The sequence below is a fragment of the Sparus aurata genome, chromosome 23 (assembly GCF_900880675.1).
Source record: "Sparus aurata chromosome 23, fSpaAur1.1, whole genome shotgun sequence".
Lineage (NCBI taxonomy): Eukaryota > Metazoa > Chordata > Actinopteri > Spariformes > Sparidae > Sparus > Sparus aurata.
The window spans coordinates 24,261,731-24,280,950 of NC_044209.1; the positions used below are offsets into that span (position 1 = coordinate 24,261,731).

At 44.8% G+C, this 19,220-nt stretch overlaps 1 protein-coding gene across 2 annotated transcripts in view; it reads right to left on the minus strand.

Annotated features, from left to right (window-relative positions):
- The window catches only part of pde4a (phosphodiesterase 4A, cAMP-specific), a 47,158-nt gene that overhangs the window by 13,469 nt on the left and 14,469 nt on the right, over window positions 1-19,220 (minus strand). The window contains exons 1-6 of one of the 2 annotated variants that reach the window (XM_030406777.1): window positions 6,669-7,538; window positions 3,687-3,872; window positions 3,212-3,248; window positions 2,975-3,045; window positions 2,129-2,178; window positions 966-1,078 (exon numbers count right to left, since the gene is read on the minus strand). In XM_030406777.1, coding sequence (XP_030262637.1) covers window positions 966-1,078; window positions 2,129-2,178; window positions 2,975-3,045; window positions 3,212-3,248; window positions 3,687-3,872; window positions 6,669-6,862 — 651 coding nt within the window. In that variant the 5' untranslated portion in view covers window positions 6,863-7,538. Of the gene's footprint in view, window positions 1-965; window positions 1,079-2,128; window positions 2,179-2,974; window positions 3,046-3,211; window positions 3,249-3,686; window positions 3,873-6,668; window positions 7,539-19,220 lie in introns of those variants that run through there. The other variant, XM_030406776.1, reaches the window with a different exon arrangement.

Consider the following 19,220-nt stretch of genomic DNA (forward strand, 5'->3'; position numbering starts at 1 on the left):
ACACACACACAGACACAGGCATGTCGATGTAGTACTGCAAAATGCACACCTGCATCTCGCGCAGCTGTAAACACAAGAGCCTAACGAGACATAATCATGTCAGTTAAGTCCATAAAAACCCAGAGAAGGTCCATTGGTTCATTGAGATTGCAACAGAATTGCAACAAATAATGAATGAGTTGTCAACTATTAATTTACATAATGACTATCTTGATAATCACTTAATCAGTTTGAGTTTTTCTTTTTTTTTTTTTTTTAAGAAAAAAGGGCAAAATTCTCTAATTCCAGCTTCTTGAATGTGAATATTTTAAGACATTTAAGGGAGTCATACTGGGCTTTTGACAACGCCGATCCACATTTATCACTATTTGACCGCCAACAACTAAATGAGTACTTGAGAAAAGAATCAACAGATAAACTGACAGCGAAATTCTTGTAAGTTGCAGCCAACCTAGGAAACAAACATTTCCAACAAATGCCATTTCTGATTAACAACTTGAAAAACAACTTGATTAACAACTTGAAAAGTGACTCACTCTACAGAAGATGAAGCAGCACATAATTACTTAAGTATCAAATGAGCCATTTTCAAAACAATATCACGTGAAAATGTGTGAACGTTCAATGTGATAAGTATTTTAGGAGAGTGGACAAGCCAGATGAAAGTTTTTATGACCCAAATGCAGCATTCTTCAAACTGTTTTTAATACATTTTGCACGACAGAGCTGCACTGTGAACATATGTTTGACTGGAAGCTTAAACAAGACATGATAGCCATAATGTATTGTGTCTGACTGATACAGCTACAACACGGTAATATTTAGTTCTCGTGAAGTTTTCCCATGAACCATGAAATACACCGTTTACATGTCGCTCCTTAAGAAGCCTGGCACAGAGGTGATGCTGAGCTAGAAGGACAGTGAAGGTACAAGTGGGCATGTTTGTGTGTGGACAAGGTGCTCACCTTGTTGGAGGCCATCTCGCTGACTGAGCGGTGGGTCTGAATGGTTTCCAGCTGGTCCAGACACCAGTCCAGTTCCTCCAGAGTCTCCCGAGCCATCTGCTGGTATGTCTCCTCTGGGGACGACACACACATGCCAACCACAACAAATTGAATATACGTAACATACTACCGGTCTAAAATTACAAAGTCAACTGAAACCAACTAAATCAAAACTAGCTGAGTAACATTAAATTATACAACGCTGCCTCCCAGAACAGTTGAGACGCCGTGTGAAGCGTAAATAAAAAGAGAATGCAATCATTTTCAATGAACTGTGTTTATGGACAATAGTTTTACAAAGTGTTCCTGAGCCTGTCAAGTACAATCTGTCACGCAATCATGTGTTTCATGTAGAGGTGAACCTCGCCCCGTCCTTGCTTATTGACAAATGAGCCTTTCGAGGTGGCTTCATTTATAGCCAATCATGATGCTGTCACCTGTTACCAGTGAACCTGTTCACCGGTGGAATGTTAACACCTTCCACAACTTTCCCAGTCTTTTATCTCCCATTTAAAAGCCTTTGTTATTGTGTCTAAATCATTTAAAGGCCAACATGTCTCAACCACTAAGTCTTCATCAGGGCGCCAAACAACAGTCCTGTGTCCTTTGATGCCTTCTTTTTTTTTTTACATACGGAGTGCCTGGATCTCCTCGGGTTTGTTAAAGTCGTGTGTCCTGATGTTCAACACGCTGTTTCTATAAGCACAGTATATATATCTATCGCTCGTAAGTGTGCTTCTAAAAGTGTCAATGATGCAACTATTTTTACAACCACTACAACAAAACTGTTGCAGTTGTCTGACTTTCAATGTAAAGAAGTTTTAAGGTTTTATCGAGCTAAGATTAAAGTACATGATTTAAACATCTGTGTATGAAAAGAGATTCAACTCTGTGAAGTTATTTCTCAACACACTTATTTTTCATAGCTGTAGCATTACATGTTGAGATAATTAAGATCTAACACAGCAAAATTCTCAATATCAGCCTTGATCTGTGCTGTCCGGCACACATGTGCATTATTGATGATGCAATTGGGGAGCGCGGGAGCCTCAGTGTGTCCTTAAAGCCGTGTGAGGGGACTGTGGGTCTCTTTGGACAAGAGTTTTAATTAGCTGACAGCATACCAGAGAGCGTAGCTTGGGGAACAGTGGGTTGGCTTGTCACTGGTGACCTCCTGTGGACAAACACATCATTACATCAGATGGAGAAGCACACACTGCTGCCCCCTGCTGGGGTTCAACACACATTCAGCACTACACAATGAGGCAACAAAAGGCTTGGCTCACAGAGAGGGTATAAATATTTTTTTTTATGTATGTTATTCATTTATGTGCCCCTGAAACGAGACAAAGGCATGTTTGTATTTAGATGCCCATGAATCTTGAATAACACTGCAATGTGGGAATTTTTAAAAAATGCATAAAATTCCCTCATTTCACTTCAAATATTCAAGCATCCTAAAATAGTCGAAGACAAAGCACGAGCTCCGCTCTCCTTTCAAATAGCCGTCGTGGTTTCATAATTGTGAAGTGAAGGAGGCATTTTCAGGGCACAACACCGCATAATTATAGATGCTGATAATTCTGTGGTGCACTGCTTTATATATCATATTGACGTGGAGCTAAAAGCCTGCCAACTCGAGCTCCTTCTGTCTACCGCATTACAAAGGAGAATAATTTTAGTGTTATTGACCGTCTCCATCGTCTAGGTACAGAGTCAGGGACATACATCTGAGGCATGGTGTTCTACGCACTCAGCCCTCAGCCAGCGAGGCTGGAGAGTTGCCAGATAATGCAGATCATATTTTCCTTGAGCATAGCCTGATAATCATAAACTGGTTAATCATGATGGCATAAGTGTTTCCCACGGGAGCGAGGAGAAGGAGACGTTAGCAAACACACTGCAAACTAAGCAGGCAGTCGTGACGAGTGTAAGTGGGGGGAAGGGGTGTTTGACAGCATGATACTGACTTGTTAGTGGGTGTTGTGACATTGGCGAGGATGGTGAAGTTGCTTCTTACGGTTCGTAGGCTGGCCAACACCTGGGGGATGGATGGACAGCGTAGGAGGGGATAGAAGGAGGAGGGGGGGGGGGGACAGGAGAAGGAGGAGGAGGGGAGGGGGACAAGTTCACTGCACTAATTAGCCACCTTTCTAGTCACTTACAGCAATTAAACATGTCAGACAAGGTGCAGAAGGAAAGCGTACCTGAGCGAAAGGGGTGACAATCATGTCTTCGGCGTGCCTACGGGACAAAAGATGGAAACAAATAGCAGAGACGGAGATGAGTGTGAGAGGTCTGGGCGACCGAGGCTCTCTGTATTAGTGTTTATATGAGCGGCTGCATCTGTGAGCTGGATGTGTACACAGACCTATGTGGATCTAAACAGACACATAGTCCTGAAATACACTAATGGAAGATTTTGGGGCGGCTTAAACTTGCTGAAAGACGAGCCAGGAAACAGAGCACAACAGTTAACGCTAAGAGGATTCATCATGATTTCATTAGCATAATGAATGCATAATTACAATCACAGCCACCTTTATTTGATTGGGATAATGTGTCGTTGCTGCGTTGTGTGTGTGTGTGTGTGTGTGTGTGTGTATAAATGGACACGGCAGATTTGGTAAAAACATGTTTAAATTCAGCGCGATGGATCCAGGACGACGGCTGCGTGCTTACCCCTCACTGTTGATGGAGGAGTTGCGTGACATGGTTTTGGGGGACGTGTCATAGTCGGAGTCTGAGCGGTACAGGAAGGACTCCCTGCGCTGGCTCTGGGGGAAAGAAGGGTGGAGCACCAACCCAGGACTCGCCTGCGAATCCATGGGACTGCGGCCTGGCGAGGGACCATTTTCTGAATCGAAGCTGAAGGGTTAAAGAGGAAAGACTGGATGTTAATCTGTTACATGTCATACAGGTGTTTGCTTCTCTTATCTCACATTGACAACAGGTCATGGCGTGATAAACTTAAACTCCCAATCAAATGTAATGGAGTACATCCTTCTTTTTCCTTTCTACTCGCTTGGAGGGGAAGTTGAAGAAAGAGCCGTGACAGACACTACGACATGAATCCATACAGCTGTGACTCTGCGGTGCCGTTTGGATTGGCAGCTTGCCACCGGGCTGCCCTGAGAATTACACTTAACTGACAAGTCGTATTTTAGAACAAGTCACACTTAAGTGAGCAAAATGAGCCACATCGACAGCAGCGCGTCTCGGAGCCAAAGCTGTCTGTCAGCAGACGTGAGTGATTGAGATTTTCGAAAATGGATTCAGATTTCGTTTAGGACAAAAAAAAAAAAACAACAGTGTTAAGACCGGTACGAAGCCAACTTTCATAGCAACTTCCTTTACATGAAACCTAATATTCCATTTATAATCAGAATAACGGCCTAATCAGAATACAGATGCCTCATGTGACCACTTCAGTTGGAAGAGACTGGCCTGATCAGAGGTAATTTTTCAATCAAGTTAAGAGGGGAGGTGTAAATCTCTTATCATTAGTAAAAGTAGGAAAATATTGTTGCCTTGTAATCATTTCTCCCTGATTGGAATAATTTGAGGGCGGACAGAAACATGGCAGCACCAAAACAAACCTGATCTGTGGCTGAGACAACCTTAGTGCACTTTAGACGTTTAGATATTTAAAGAGTTCACCCAGAAAATGAAAATTCACTCGTTTTCTACTCAAGTTTCGAGTTGTCTAAACACTTGCGGATCAGACTTGCAGCCTTCTCCTAAACAACTGACTGTAGATGGGGACTTCTTTTGAACGTTAGTGACTTAAATGACAAACATAAAAACGCTCCATACAGTTCGTCCAGAGTAACTCAGGTTGCCAAAAGCCCAGAGATCCCAAATGCATTTAAAAGGACATTGTTTATTAGCGCTTTTAGCTCGGCAGCTTCAGTGAAGTTTTAAGCTTACAAAAGTCATTTTCGGGATCTCAGGGCTTCCAGAGACTTGGATTATGCTGGGGTCATTATATGTTAGTTTTTTTTTTTTTATCATTTTAAAACAGTCCCCATATACCTCAGTTGTTTTGGAGAACACGTTTTTGCTGTGAAGCTTCACCCGACTTTCCATTATCATGGGAATGAGGAGATAATGACTGAATTTCCATTTTTGGTTGAACTTGTCCATTAAGTCTGGTCAAGTGCTTAATTAAAAAAGAGCAACAGAAATGCAAATATTGTTCCCCAGACAAAATGTTGGTCCATCGCAAACGTTACCACACAAAACCACTTCTTGTTTTTCAGTTGAATATGTCTCACAGATAAGACGTACCACAGCGACAGGAACCACTTTGTGCACAAAAAATTATATTCTGACTTAGTGCTTTGAGACATATAAACACATATCTTATATGTCGCTTTATTTAGCGCACATGTAAACAATCAACTTTGAATCTCTAATCAGGATGACTTCAGTCGGGGTTGAAGAAATATTCTCCACGTAACCGCTGCTGAAGACGGCTCATTGCGACACATGACGCAAGTGGATACTAGAGAGACAACATCCAACCCAAACATACGGTCGCAGTGATGAAGCAACGTTGTCACAGTCACGTAAAGTTTTAGTTCAGGAAGGAAACCCAGCGTCTGTCCACACAGCATCAGGCCTGCACGTTGCTAATTAACATTAAACCCAAAACACAAGGCTGAAACTAATCTGCCAGATCCAGTCAGAGACGAGCTTAGCTGAGGGGGGACACGGTAACACGCGTCTCAGGTTACGCCCGTCTCTCTTTCACCGGCAGCACCTGCAGTCAGGAAGCCTTTATTTTCCAGCAGCCCTCGACAAAAACTGAGATGAAAGAAGATTCGATCCCTCAGCTCAAGAAATGAAGTCAGTATTGATTGGGTGAGGTTGTGGAGTTTGGCGTCCTGTAACAATAAAATGATGGAGAGTTGTTTAGTAACCACCGGACAGATGCCAATTTATCTGAAAAGCGTACTGCTGGAATTGTTATTGGGCTTCGCTAAAACAGCTACAAGCCAAGACTTCCATCTATAATGATATGCATCTACAGTCGTCACTTTCAGGCTGCAGTCAGATGTGAGGATGACGAGGGCAGATAGGGAAACAGGTTGCAGTGTAGCGGCGGCATCTATTTTTAATGTAGGATAACTTTAATCTCCACGACGCCTCCCCACTTCTCCCAAACTTTTGTTGTCGACACAGTTGTGAACGGTCTTCAGTTTGACTCCTTAAATCAGCCGTGAAGTGCGATATTTTTAGAATTTACTTCTAAATTGGCCAATTAGAAGCCACTTGCTCTCCCCAGAAGGCTTTGTGAATATGGCTGAAGATCAAATCATCATTAAACAAGTTTCCCCAGTAATGAAAAACACATCAGAAAAGTCTGCCAGGGGGACCCTCTGCAAGCTGCACGCGCTAATCCCTGTTTTTAATTTTTTTTCCTGCAAACTTTGAGAGTAATTATGAAACTTTAGCATTCAGAATTCAGTTCACTTCCCAAAATCTAATCCATCTGACTCAGGTTATTAGTGTGTGTGTGTGTGTGCGTGTGTGTGTGCGTGGAATAATTTACCCTGAAACCCTCTGTAGGGACATGTTTATAATGCTCACACGTCACCTGTACTGGTGCAGAACTATCACAAAATCACCGCATCTTCTGTTTTTAACAGAAAAATGTACCTGTAAATACAGTTGGATGAACGTCTGCGCTCCTGAATACTGCGGTTCAGTTTCATACGCCGGAACAGCCCAGAGCCCCCGTGTCCGCGAGGCTGATCGACCGGTGACAGGGGTGAGGTGAGAGAAGGTGCGGGAGGTGGACCCTCAGGACCTTCCCACAACCTCAGCTGTCGTGTCAGCTTCCTCTGACTCATCGCTGACGGCTCTGGCCCCGCTGAAGCCGACCAGTTAAAGAAAACTCCCCCAGACTCCACTTAAAACCGGCTGTCTCGCTCTGTTTGGCCGTCTCCCTCTAATGCAGTTCCACTCATCGACTTTTTCAGCGCGTCGACTCGCGTCTGTAGCAGACAGACCGCTAACTGTCCTCAATCCAGAGCAAGATCAGATATCGAGGCCCGATCCTCCTTTTAGTAGTGCTCCCCCGTGCGTCTCATGCCAGAGGAGTCAAAGTGCATCAACATGCATATCCCGGGCTGTGATCCTCAGGCCCTGGATGCTTAAACTCCAGCTCACCCCTTTTCACATCCTCAATTTGTTCCCTGGATTTGCGCAAGACTCCTTAATCCTCGCCTGTGCGGGCTTGTTTAAGGTTCGTCTGTTCCTTCGGCGCCGACCGCTTCCCAGAGGAACGCTCTTCTGGTATTTCACCAGCTCAGCTCAGTTTGAGTCCTGCTGGGACCGGCAGGCCGTAACTGGACCTCTGTCCCCATCTGGTGTCCGGGCTGCTGTGGCTGCCGTCCTCGCATTCGCAGCCCTCGAGACGACCGGGCTGCACAAACAACCCGCGATGATCTCTGTTAATTTCCTAATTAGTCAGCCTTTCGCCCTTCACGTTGTATCTGTTACTGTTTCCCTCCTCCCCCGCCTCCCCAGTGCAAGCATGTGCTCTTTCTGTCCTTATCTCTCTGTGCACACAGTTCCTCTGCAGCAACAGGAAGGCTGATCAGTAAGAGTAACAGACAGCAGACGTGAGAATAAAGCAACACACAGAGCTTGTGTAATCAGGATTCGAGGAGACGATAGAGAACAACCAGAAAGAGGAGGAGAAAAGAGAGAAAAAGAAGTCAGGGGGAAAGCGGGTTGACTCATACCCCTGTGTAAATGTTTACATGTTCCACGGAAGAGCGTGCAAGGTTTGCACCCAAAACAGTTTGTATTTTGACATCAACAGCCTTGCTCACCAACAGCGCTCTCCTTGGCCTTTCAGATGTGAGCCGACACAGTGCTACCTTAATGTTCTCCGTGCGCAACAATTAGACCATGAAATAGCTTTCAGACAAGGTGCTTCAGGTCAACCACGACTAATTCAGTGATGACATGCGAGATAGCAACGTTAAACTGGCTTAAGGAAGTTGTTTTTCTTTTTTTTTTTTTACTCTTGCGCGGTTTCCAAACAGCACATGGCTGCTTTTCCAGCACACTGCAACGTGGAATGCAAAGAAAATAAAATTGACTGCAGTGTTATTAAAAACTATGTTGGAGGTATCGAACCGCTGCAGGTATCAGGTTTGCAGGCAGCGCAGCTCCTGGGGTGTCATTTATTACTTTCATGAGAGGAGGTATTGATTCATAGCAGCGTAACTCCCCCATTAACCCCTCAATTACCAAAAATGGTGTTTGGAAAGAAGGCTGTTGAGTGTGTGGCAATTTCCCTGGCAGCGAGAACAAAAGAAGTGTTGAACTAGATGAGTTTCACAGAAACGATTGCACAACTGACCGTATTACACTACTGTAGCACAGTCTGACACTCCAGGAGAACATGTCTACCTTCACATAGTCACTGTAAGATCGTTCTCACACATAACAGAAGACTTCCAGTCACAGATTTTAAGATGCCGTTAAGACTCGTTTATGTAAAACAATAGTATTATAGCGGCGCAGCTGGGCTTTTGTTTTTTTTTTTAGATTTCAGATTCCAGTCCAGCGTTTCAGATCTGTTTGCATGATTGCTCAAGAGAGACGTCTAAAAGAGATGCTGAGGCGATAACGCATTTCTGTAGGCTAACCAGTGGGTTCTGCGGTAAACACAAGTTTATGATGCTTACGTGTTAGTTTGCTTAGATAACCTTCACAGACTGGTGATGATGATTTTTGAAGCATATATAAAAATCGCCGAAAGTAAAAACAACAGTTGTTAGCGACCACCTTTTGTAAGACATGTAACCATGCTTGTTGAATTCAAGCATGGGTTGATAACTGAAGAGTGTGATGCTTGTGTTCAACATAGACCTCATATCAGGCATTTAACTGAAAGTACGTTAAAAAAAAAAACTAAATAAAAAACACTGACTCTGATACGAGTTTACCGGAGATGCAAAAAATGCCAAATTATTTCCAGGACTCCGAAAAAGTGTGTTTTGTAAAGCGAGCGAATGAAAGACACGACTCCTCCTTGATGCTATTTTTCTTCTTTTTTTTTTTTAAACACAGCTATTAAGAATAGTGATGAGGTAATGTGTCTGTCTGTAAGATGTAAGAACCGCAATGCAACAACGGTGAAACGAAGTAGGCTTCTTTCCTCAGGCTGAGAACCCTCGATTCATCTTCAGCATTCTGCCACAAAGAATAGTTGTAATTTGATGATTTGTCCAACCTGGACAAGTCAGAATCCCACCCAGTGACAGGAATAATACCTCTATGATGATGCTCTTGTTTGCTTATGTAGGTTGTATAGAGGCATATTCAAACTGAGGCCGTGTTTTAACCAGTTGACTGATTTGCACTAGAGGGTGATGTACTTGTAGGAAGAATAAATGAGATCATACATAACATTATCTCATGCTACTGATTCTTGAGTTTCTGCTTGTCTGAGCAGAAAACTCTCACCAGACACTTTTTGTTTTTGGTGGCGGAGCTAACCTTTTTGCCAGTGTTTGGAATACAGATTGGACATTTTAAGTTATGCGTGTGTGTGTGTGTATGTGAGAGAGACAGAGACTTGTGTGTGTGTGTGTGTGCGTGCAGGCTTGTCTGCGCGGCAACCCGATTTCGAGTGTTTACTTGCGGCTGTCGTGAGACGCGGAGAGGCAAGGTATTCAAACTTTGTGTCACAATTTGAATATACACTCTGCACATACCAAATGAGGGCACAAATGAGACGGCTTGTGAATCGTATCTGTTTTCTCTCTCAGCCTTTTTCTGCAAGAGCAGCGAGAAAGGGGGGGGGAAAAAAACAACAAGCACAACCTGCTGCAAGAATTCAGTGTTCCACCTTTCAGCACGCCGCTTAAAGCCGGAGCACAGCGGAGAACACAGGAAAGATAAGATGCCTTGTCAAGCTGTTTCCTCCTCTTCTCCCCTCACCTTCCTCATTCTCTAGTTTACCGTTTCTTCTGAACCTCTCTGCTCCCTCCCCTCTTTCCCCTGGCGGAGAGCAACTGTCGTTTGTTTTCTGATGCACAGGGGATGGATGCGGGAGCTCGTCTTGGAAAGTCACTTGTGAAAAGGCCTCACATACAGCCTGTTTGAACAGTACCTTTCAAAGGCAAGACTCTGGAAAAGTGTCAAGAATTCTAATTCACATGACAGTTACTATTGTGATCTCCGGAGAGCTGATGAAGAGACAATTATTCTATCTCCTATTAAATACAGAGTCCCAGCTCAATAATAGCTGGTGAAACCTCTCGAAGTGACTCATGCACACACGTGGATGCAGACACACGCACACACACGCATTTGTGGACACACGCGCACGACGGCAAAAAACACACCCCCATGTTGCACTTGAGCACACGCGCACAGAAGAGCACTAACGCTGCAGCTCTTTTGTTTTCACTCAAACACTGTAAAAAGGCAACTAGATGCACACACACACTCACACACACACACGCGCGCTGTACACAGGGTGATTATAAGCCCGGCTGTGGGCAGCTCTCTTGGTTTCATTATGTGAAAGCAGTGTCCCCGGAGTGTATCACTGCGGACAATGACATGATGATCAGAGGTTTCAGAGGGACGGGGATCTGTGCCAGCCGAGCGACTCCTTCTTATGGATGATAACAAACCGTCTGTCAGGATGGAGAGGCGCACATTAAAGCCGCCGTCTTTTATGTCGCCCTGCCACCTGAACTGCCTCGCTCGGTTAACTCACTGGGGCTCGGTGACGCAAGCCCGAGACAACCCAACCGTAATGGATACGTTAGCAGCCTCGGCATCATCGGCTGAGCGGCGCTCCGACTCTTCGACTGATGGTTCACGAAAGCTTTATTGATGATAAAGAGCTCGAAGAGCTAAAAAACCTTCCTTTAACATCCCGATGGTGAAACAAATTAACGTTACTATTTTATACACAGTCATCGTTAAATGCTGCTAGCTGTTTCTGTTGATAGCTAGGCAGCTCAGCTAGCCGCGCAGCTCGGGTAGCATGCTAAATTCAGTCGATATATTCGCAATAACAGAGACGTCATCATGTCAAATCTGTTATTTCTGCACACTCGGTTGATAATTTAGGTTCATTTTAGGAATGTTGGCAACTAAAGTTCTGACATACTGCACCTCTAAATACTTATTACATTTCTGTCTAGCCTCTCAGGGTATGTACAATATCGTACATGTGTTTATTTTAGTCTGCGTAATTTATTATTGTGTTTTAGGTCCCACTGTGCTCTCTACTCCGTACAGTCTTGTCAGTTATATTGTTTTTAAGTTGATTGTAGCTGTATGCTTCCTGGACTAGTTTCAGTCTCTCAAAGACGTTTCACTTCTCATTAAACAGGGCTTCTTCAGTTCTGAAAAAGGAACTGAAATAAGTCCAGTTGCCCACGACAAGGCACATAGAGGTACCTCATCTGATCTTATCTTATCTTATCTTATCTTATCTTATCTGTGATACAGTGTAGTGCAGTTAAAAGAAAATGGTTCACAGCAGGCTCTGTAAATTAGCTCGAGTAACCAGGTCATGAATCCTGGAAACAGACATTGCTTTTGAGTTTTGCTAATGTATTCCTTTTGGCACTTTGAGCAACACAAGGCGGAGAGAAGGCAGACATCTATATCTCCAAAAGTCTGCCACCCACACCGAGACAATCTAGATCGACAAAAAAGATATACAGGTAAGATGGAAAAAAATGTGTATTTTTGATTTGAGGATAGACTCGATCGTTAACGTCAAGCATAGGAAAACAGACAGCAGATCACATGTGGAGCTGCGGCTTTAATCTTCTCCATTCAGACGAGCTTCACCTGCTGCCACGAAAACACACTTTAATAACGCTGCGTTTCTTCAGGACAGCAAACTTCATTTAACCAAACGACGTTAACCGCTTGTTAAGCACCACAGAATTGCTCCGCGCCGGGCTAATACGGCTGTGTTTATGGCGTACGCGTGCTAATTTCCTAACTCGCATAGAAACATTCAAATCTTACTCAACAGTTCACACAGTAGAAAATGAAATACTGACAAACATGGTGCCCTAAAGTTTAGCTGCTGAGCAAACTAATAGCACAACATTTCCCATTTTTCTTCTGAAGACGCTTTGCGTGACTGAACATGTTTTTGGCTCCTGCCAGCGTGGAAGTTCCAATATATAACTGACAGTCAGTCCACATCATAGCACAGCCTTGAAACACATGACGCGAATAAACACGAGAGAAACAAGATCATTTAAATATGCTGGACGATACGGAAGGTCATTTACAAGAGCATGACGCTAATTCAGCTTGCATGACTGAGAGATGTGGTCACTGACTTGGAAAATGTCAAGCTCATTTGTCGCATGTGCAGCGGCTGTGTAACAGCTGAGATTTATTTATTAATTTTTTTTGCAGAAAAATCTTACATACAGGTATTACTGTAGTACTAGTGTGGTTATTAAATTAGCACTGTGGATGTTCCCACAGAGAGTCCTTGTGTGCGGAATAAGCCGGGAAATTGGACTGTTCTGCTGCAGCGTTTCAGTTTCTGTCTTCTCTGCACACGTTTCTGCAACAAAAAAGGGGGAGCCTGATTCCATGTCATTAGTACGGCAGGCTTCAAAGGGCTTTGGAGCCCCGAGTCAATGCAGCGATTAGTTTAATTAAACCTATAAGTCTATATGAGAGTGTAGAGGAGATTTACATGCATCCCCTCCGTTGACCCTCTCCTGCCATCGATTATTCATTAACAATGATCACGAGGAAGCTGCCGGCTGAGGAGAGCTGCTGCCATATCAGCATTTTCCCAACAGTCTGGTAGGTGTCAGCTCTCCTTTGCCTCCATCACACTGCGTGCCGCGTTTAATCAGGCCTCTCTGAGGGGATGAGCCGACCCTCATTCATTTAAGCTGCTTCGAAAAAAATACAGTCCCAGTCAATCCTCCTTTCCCCCCCCCCCGCCCCCTTTTTCTTCATTCTCTTCAGCTGACTAAGTTAATGATTAACCTGCCTGAGTCCATCACCCTCTCTCTCACCATGACACACACACACACACACACACACACAGAGACACACACACACAGTCCACAATCTCAGCCTCTGCGGAGAATGACAGTTATTTCCTGCCCCCGCTTCCTCCTTTGCCAAGCAAGCACAGATGCTTATTTCCACGTGCAATTTCAACCCTCCCTCCACGACAGCCCCCCCCCCCCCCCCCATGAGCTGTGCCTCACCCAGGCATTTAGCACCTGGCTGATTGCTACCAGAGTGGGGGTGGCAGTGAGGGGAGTTGAAGTGAGGACTTGCAAATTGGGAAAGGGTGCTACTTTTATAGGCTGACCATATAATCACAGCTGCACTACTGCTGCCGTTGAATCATCACCGCGGATCTATGGAGCACATTAAGGGTTTTTTTATTATGAGGCACTCTCAGGCCGGGGCATGCTTTTAGGGCAACGTGCCCGTCAATGACACATCTCAAACGACATGTCCACAGCAGGCTTGCCATCTCCGCTTGCCTCAGCTTGCCCTTTGTGCCTCTTAGGCAATCACAAGAGAGCAAGGAAAGATAGAAGCACACTCAAGCCCGCTTCCATTTTAATGCCGGCATTTACAGTACAATGCACACGAAGTAGACGCTCTGAAGGGAAAGAGCTGGCGCCACGCCACATGGGCAAAGAGAGAGCATCTGGCCACTGGAGCCTCACAGAGCCGGGATGAGAGTAATGTCATACATGAAGGAAGAGAAAAGCAAGAGCGAGCGAGAATAAACAGCTGGGAGAAGCCATGAGGAGACGGTCAAGGTGACAGCAGTCAGTCACACTTGTTACTTGTCACATCTGATCAACAAATGTTTTAGCTTTTATCTAATTTATTGTAATTCGATAAAAAAAAAATAAAAAAAAATCTCTAATTAACACCAGTAGGAACATTTCAGAACCAGTCATCATGAATTCAGATTTCGTGACTTGTTGAAACCTAGCTGCCGAACGCTCATTAAGCTCATCAAATTATGAAACATCATTATCTTATTAGCACAGATTGCATTTGAGTTGAAGCTCTCCAGAAAGCCTTCCTTCCTCCACTTCGAATACGGGATCGCATGATGGAGGCTTGTTATGAGTCTTTCCGTGCGTGCATCTCGGGTGAGTCACAGATATCTTCTCGGATGAAGATGAAAACAATGCTAACCCCCCCCGATGAAAATTCAAATCGACTCCAGACCCTACCCCCACACTCTCAGTTCATAAGTCGCCAGAGCTGCCGTGAGATCCACATCTCAGCACTAATAACTGGACTGAACGAGGCTGCGCACAACATAAGAAAATCTATACTCATGACTGTTCATGGAGTCTTACAACTTAAAGTCCATCGATACTGGAAGGGCTGATGCAACTGGAAGCAAATCTGACTTGAATCGTTTCACCTTTTTCCCTTCAGTTCTACAGCTTTACATTAAAGATTAAATTAAACTCCAGTGCTCGTGTTCCCACTTCAGACGGGGGGCGCCCTGACTTTTTTTATCTTAGCAGCTACAGAGCGGACTCCAGTTCAACTAAGACAACATCTTCAACAGCTTTTCAAATCACTTGTCAGTATCAGGGCTTCCAGAGTGTTGCATTACACCCGGTCCCCATCTACTTCAGCTGAACGCTGCGACTCTGTTTTGCTGCGAAGCTCTAAAACGTTTTTTTTTTTGTGGACTGCAGAAGCTCACCTTATTTTCAAAAGACTGAATTTTCGTTTTCGGGGTGACCAGTTTCACATTATGTTTAGTCACGCCGACTTTCTTCTTCGCTCACTGACGTATCCTTGAATTTGTATCGACAGACAACCTTGAATGAAATGAACAATTTCTGTGGGTTGAACATTGTAGGAAATATCTGGGATTGTATAGGTACACAACAAAACAACAAAGGTCTAGTTGTATTTAGAAATGTTGTTGAATGTCGGCTAATTTACAGTTCTTGGTCTTAATTATTAAATGTAATCAGTTGCCCTGACCTCCCTCAGCCCTCCCCTCTCCTGTTTGTCCCCCCCCAACTGTTCAGCCTCCAGCACCCACCCAGCTCTCCGCTGCGCTGTGGTCAGATCACAGAGCTGGGGATTACAGCAGATTATCCTGCCCACAGGATGACCGACCCAACTCCGGGCGGCCCGAACACAGAGAGCCGACCTCAGCCTCTGAAAGTGCAGAACACATGCCTTTCAGCAAGAAGCCGGAGGGATTGGCAGCAATCACACACCTGGCAAATACCACAGGAAGGGGATTTATTTTATGGGCTACACTAGACAGGATAATCAGCCTTTATTCCGCACGGCAACAGGGCCTCGACATTGTGAGAGGACAGCCACCGCCAGCCCTGTTAATCTATTAATGCACTGTACAAAATCAATTCCACACGGATTGAGTGATTCACATGAGCCACACAAAGCTCTCAGCGCAGTGTCCCCTTTCACCTGAGGAATTTGGACTCTGCTGCTCTTCCACTCTGTATCCTTCGTAGACCCACCAGAGGCGTCCGTCACTTCGCATCACCATCAGCACGTCTCTGAACTCCCAAAACCTCACAGGAGTCTCTCCTCAGGTGGCGAGCGACTCATTCTGTCACCGCCGTGTCTGCTTCACCGGTTGCTCGACTTTCAACCCCGTTTCGGTGCAACTTAGTGACGTGCCGTACGGCACAGCACACGACTGCTGTGTGTTACAGTTTAAATGCAACAATGCAGTGGAGTGGGAAAGTATCGGAGGGTGTGTACTTACATCGTCTCATATCTTTCCAATAATATTCCAGCACAGAGGAACGTGTAATCTAACTCGAGGTAACGCTGCGTTTCATTCGGCCTCTCGTCACTTAAGACTTCCAGGAGAGAGTGAGAGGGGGAGGAAGGAAGTCAACAAGAGTGACTAAACATAATGTGAACAACACTTTAATACCTCATCATCCCAGAGTCACATATAGATAGATTTGAATGTGCAGCGGTTGTTGTTTCACAATGATTCCACGCTTCTTAGGTCCGTTGTTGTGTGTTGATTAAGAGACCCCGAGCCTTTCTGATTATCAACACTCCCCAAATGTTGAGGGGACAGAAAGTAACGTCTTAATCAACATTTGGATCCAGACTGTTCGCAGTCATAGTGTCTTCCAGGCCTGTGCTGCAGCCATCTTGCTTGTTTTGTGGCCTTTCTGCCTTCAATCTGGTCTCCAGGAAGTCAAACACATGCCCATTTGGACTGAGGTCGAATGACTGACCTGGATAGTCAAATTTATTTGACTAATTTTACATAAAAAATTAATCAGTTCTTTTCTCTCTGTGTTTAAGATCATTCTCCCGCTGCCTTCAAAGGTGTTGATTTTGTATGAAGAGAAAACACATATTTACCTTGAAGATCCTTAAAGTCGCTACCTCGACCTCACAGTCACTGCCTTGGAGTTCAGCCAACGAAATGAAAAGATCTCTCTGACTCCGGTGCATCTCTGCACGATATTTTGCTTTTTGTCTGCTGCACCTTTGCAACTTGTGTAAGAAACAGGGGGCCACCAGGTCAGCACAGCTTGTTTTGTTTTCTCTTTTGTTCTCTTTGTGTCTTTTATCCAGCAGTCTCTTATCCAACAACACACTATGTTGCTGTACTTTAGCAGATTTTTCAGGTATCTGTACTTTCTACTCTTTACATTTTCAAAACGGGCTCATTACTTTAGTTTGAGAGCATTTCAGGGGAATTATTGATAGTTTTATTTTGCATCACCGCCTTCCCAAAATCTAAAGATTCATCCCATCGGTGTGTATCACTCACGGCAGACGTAGCAGGCCGAAACAACGTAAAAGACGCAACCAGATGGAAAAAGATGGAGGAGGGTGACCTGAATGGGGAGAAAAGGGCGTGTTGGTGTGTCGCATCTGCAGACACCCTGCAGGCTACAGGCTACTCGAGAAACTTCGCCAACCCAAAATGTTTGTATCTGACGTCCTGCGAATGAGACTCAACAATCAGTTATGTTTCTGGTGCGTTAACAAACAGCCAGGACAAATCCCACTGATACAAGTGCATTTCAGAGCCTGTACTTTCCTACTTTTGTTTGACTAAAGGCGTTGAATCAGTACTTTCTGCTTGAGTAAAGAACGTGTGTACTTTTCTCTCCTCTGCGCAGCGTCTTTATCGCTCTCTCCCTGCTCTCACTCGGGCTACATGCAAAGTGATTCGTTTCAACTTAGATTCGGGGCGAACCCAGAACCAACAGAAACCCGTATTACTCCTGCTTCTCCTTCCTCTCTTCACTCTTCATCCCTCTTCATCCACGGAGCTCCCTCCTCTTTTATATGCAAATCCCGCTGCGACCCCAGAGGCCGTTTGGTGTGAAGGGGTAAGTATTTAAGAGTCGTGACTCCCAACACTCAGCTCTTTTTGTTTATCCCGTTCCCAAGTATCAGGGGGAGAACTGTTAGCTTAATGAGCATTGTTCCTCTCAAAAAGCACCTCGTAGGTTTGTGATGCGGGAACTCCGCTGTATTTCTCCTCCCCTCTGCTGTTGTGGAGCCTGGAGCTGGGCTAAACAGATGGATCAGCCGCCACGGAGAGCCGTCCTGCGAGATGACAGATGGAGGGACGTGCTCAATTGGTGCTCTGCTTAGTTTCCTGCCGCTCGTAGCCTGACAAACTGGGAGTTGAGAGACGAACTCCTCGACACGGAGAGGAACGTGTTCGGCGGCGGCGAGAGCAAACACAGTGCTATTGATTCCGCCTTTGATGTTTAATGATGTTTTCTCGGAGTCGAGACTGAGCAGGCTGCGACGGAAAGAAAGAATCGGAGGGGGTCAAAAGACATAAAAGTGGTATCCAGATGAATTCGGCTTAATGAACTAGATTTTGATTGCACTGTCCGGCATTTCTAGAAAGTGGGAGAGCGCTCTCACAAAACCCAATTAGTGCACATTGTGGAGCTGGAAATGATGGGGGGGGGGGGAGAGAGGCTGGAAATGCGATCAAGCTGGACCGAGGAATGTAGCGAAAGCACTGGCGTCTCCACTATACCACCAAATCCATAAACCTACCTCCCCATGATGTGTTCCCCCTCCCTCCCTCCCTCCCTTCCAAAGCCCAAGCCCAAGCCCACACAAGAAGTGGTATTTTTAGCGCATCACCCTATCTCTGAGATGGAGCGCGTAACTCCCTCTCTGCAGGCTGGGGCTGCTGGGCCTCTTTTATTTTAATCCAGACTAGAGAGAGATGAAGAGAGAGAGAGAGAGAGAGAAGAGTGTGTGAGTCATCCAGAGCTACCTTTGTGTCACTGTGGCTGTGTTCCTCCTCACCATCTCACTATCTTTCCCTCCATCTGTCTTTTCACTCAGTCTACCCCTGTTGGCTGATGCTATCTATCTATCTATCTATCTATCTATCTATCTATCTATCTATCTATCTATCTATCTATCTATCTATCTATCTATCTATCTTTTTATCTATCTATCCATCTATCTATCTATCCATACATACATCTATACATCCATCATTGTGCGTATCATGGTCTGGAAATCTCCATATCTTCTCTTCACTTTCAAATTCTGTCATATTTAATCCAATCTTGGAGTGAAATACCGACTAATAAGCATACTTGGCATCCACTTCGTCATACATATTGCCCAGCACAAAGATGGTTGGCTGCATATTACCTTGGAATGATAGATAATTACTGATATAATGTGGTGCAGAAACAAACGCTGGGCAGGGTGCAGCCGAGTGAGAGAAGCGCACAAGGTTGATTTCGAACACACACTGAAGCGGTCCATTTAGCTTGACGCTCTGAATTGTCCTGTAATGCATTCATGACGCGGCCGAACAAAAGTGAGTGCGCCGGTGAATTGCTTCCCTCTTGTTCGTTTTGCTGAACCGTCCTTCATATTCAAATTCAAATCCAGTGGCAGTGCTGTACAGTAAGCAAGTCATTTTATAAAAAAAAAAAAAAAAAGAAGCAGTGCAGTCGTAGGTGAGCTCCAGTTGATGAATACGGCGAGGACAACAAGCCGCAACATGAAGCAAAAACAATTCTACTTTGAGAAAAGCCCTCACCAACGTTCAGCAGCTTTGGCCAGTGATCATAGACTGTTATAAAACATGGACGTATTCTTCAAGATGTCACCCAGAGGTTTTATGAAGAGCCATTGTGAAGCTCGGTGTGGTTTTGGCAGTGCCTGACTCCGCCT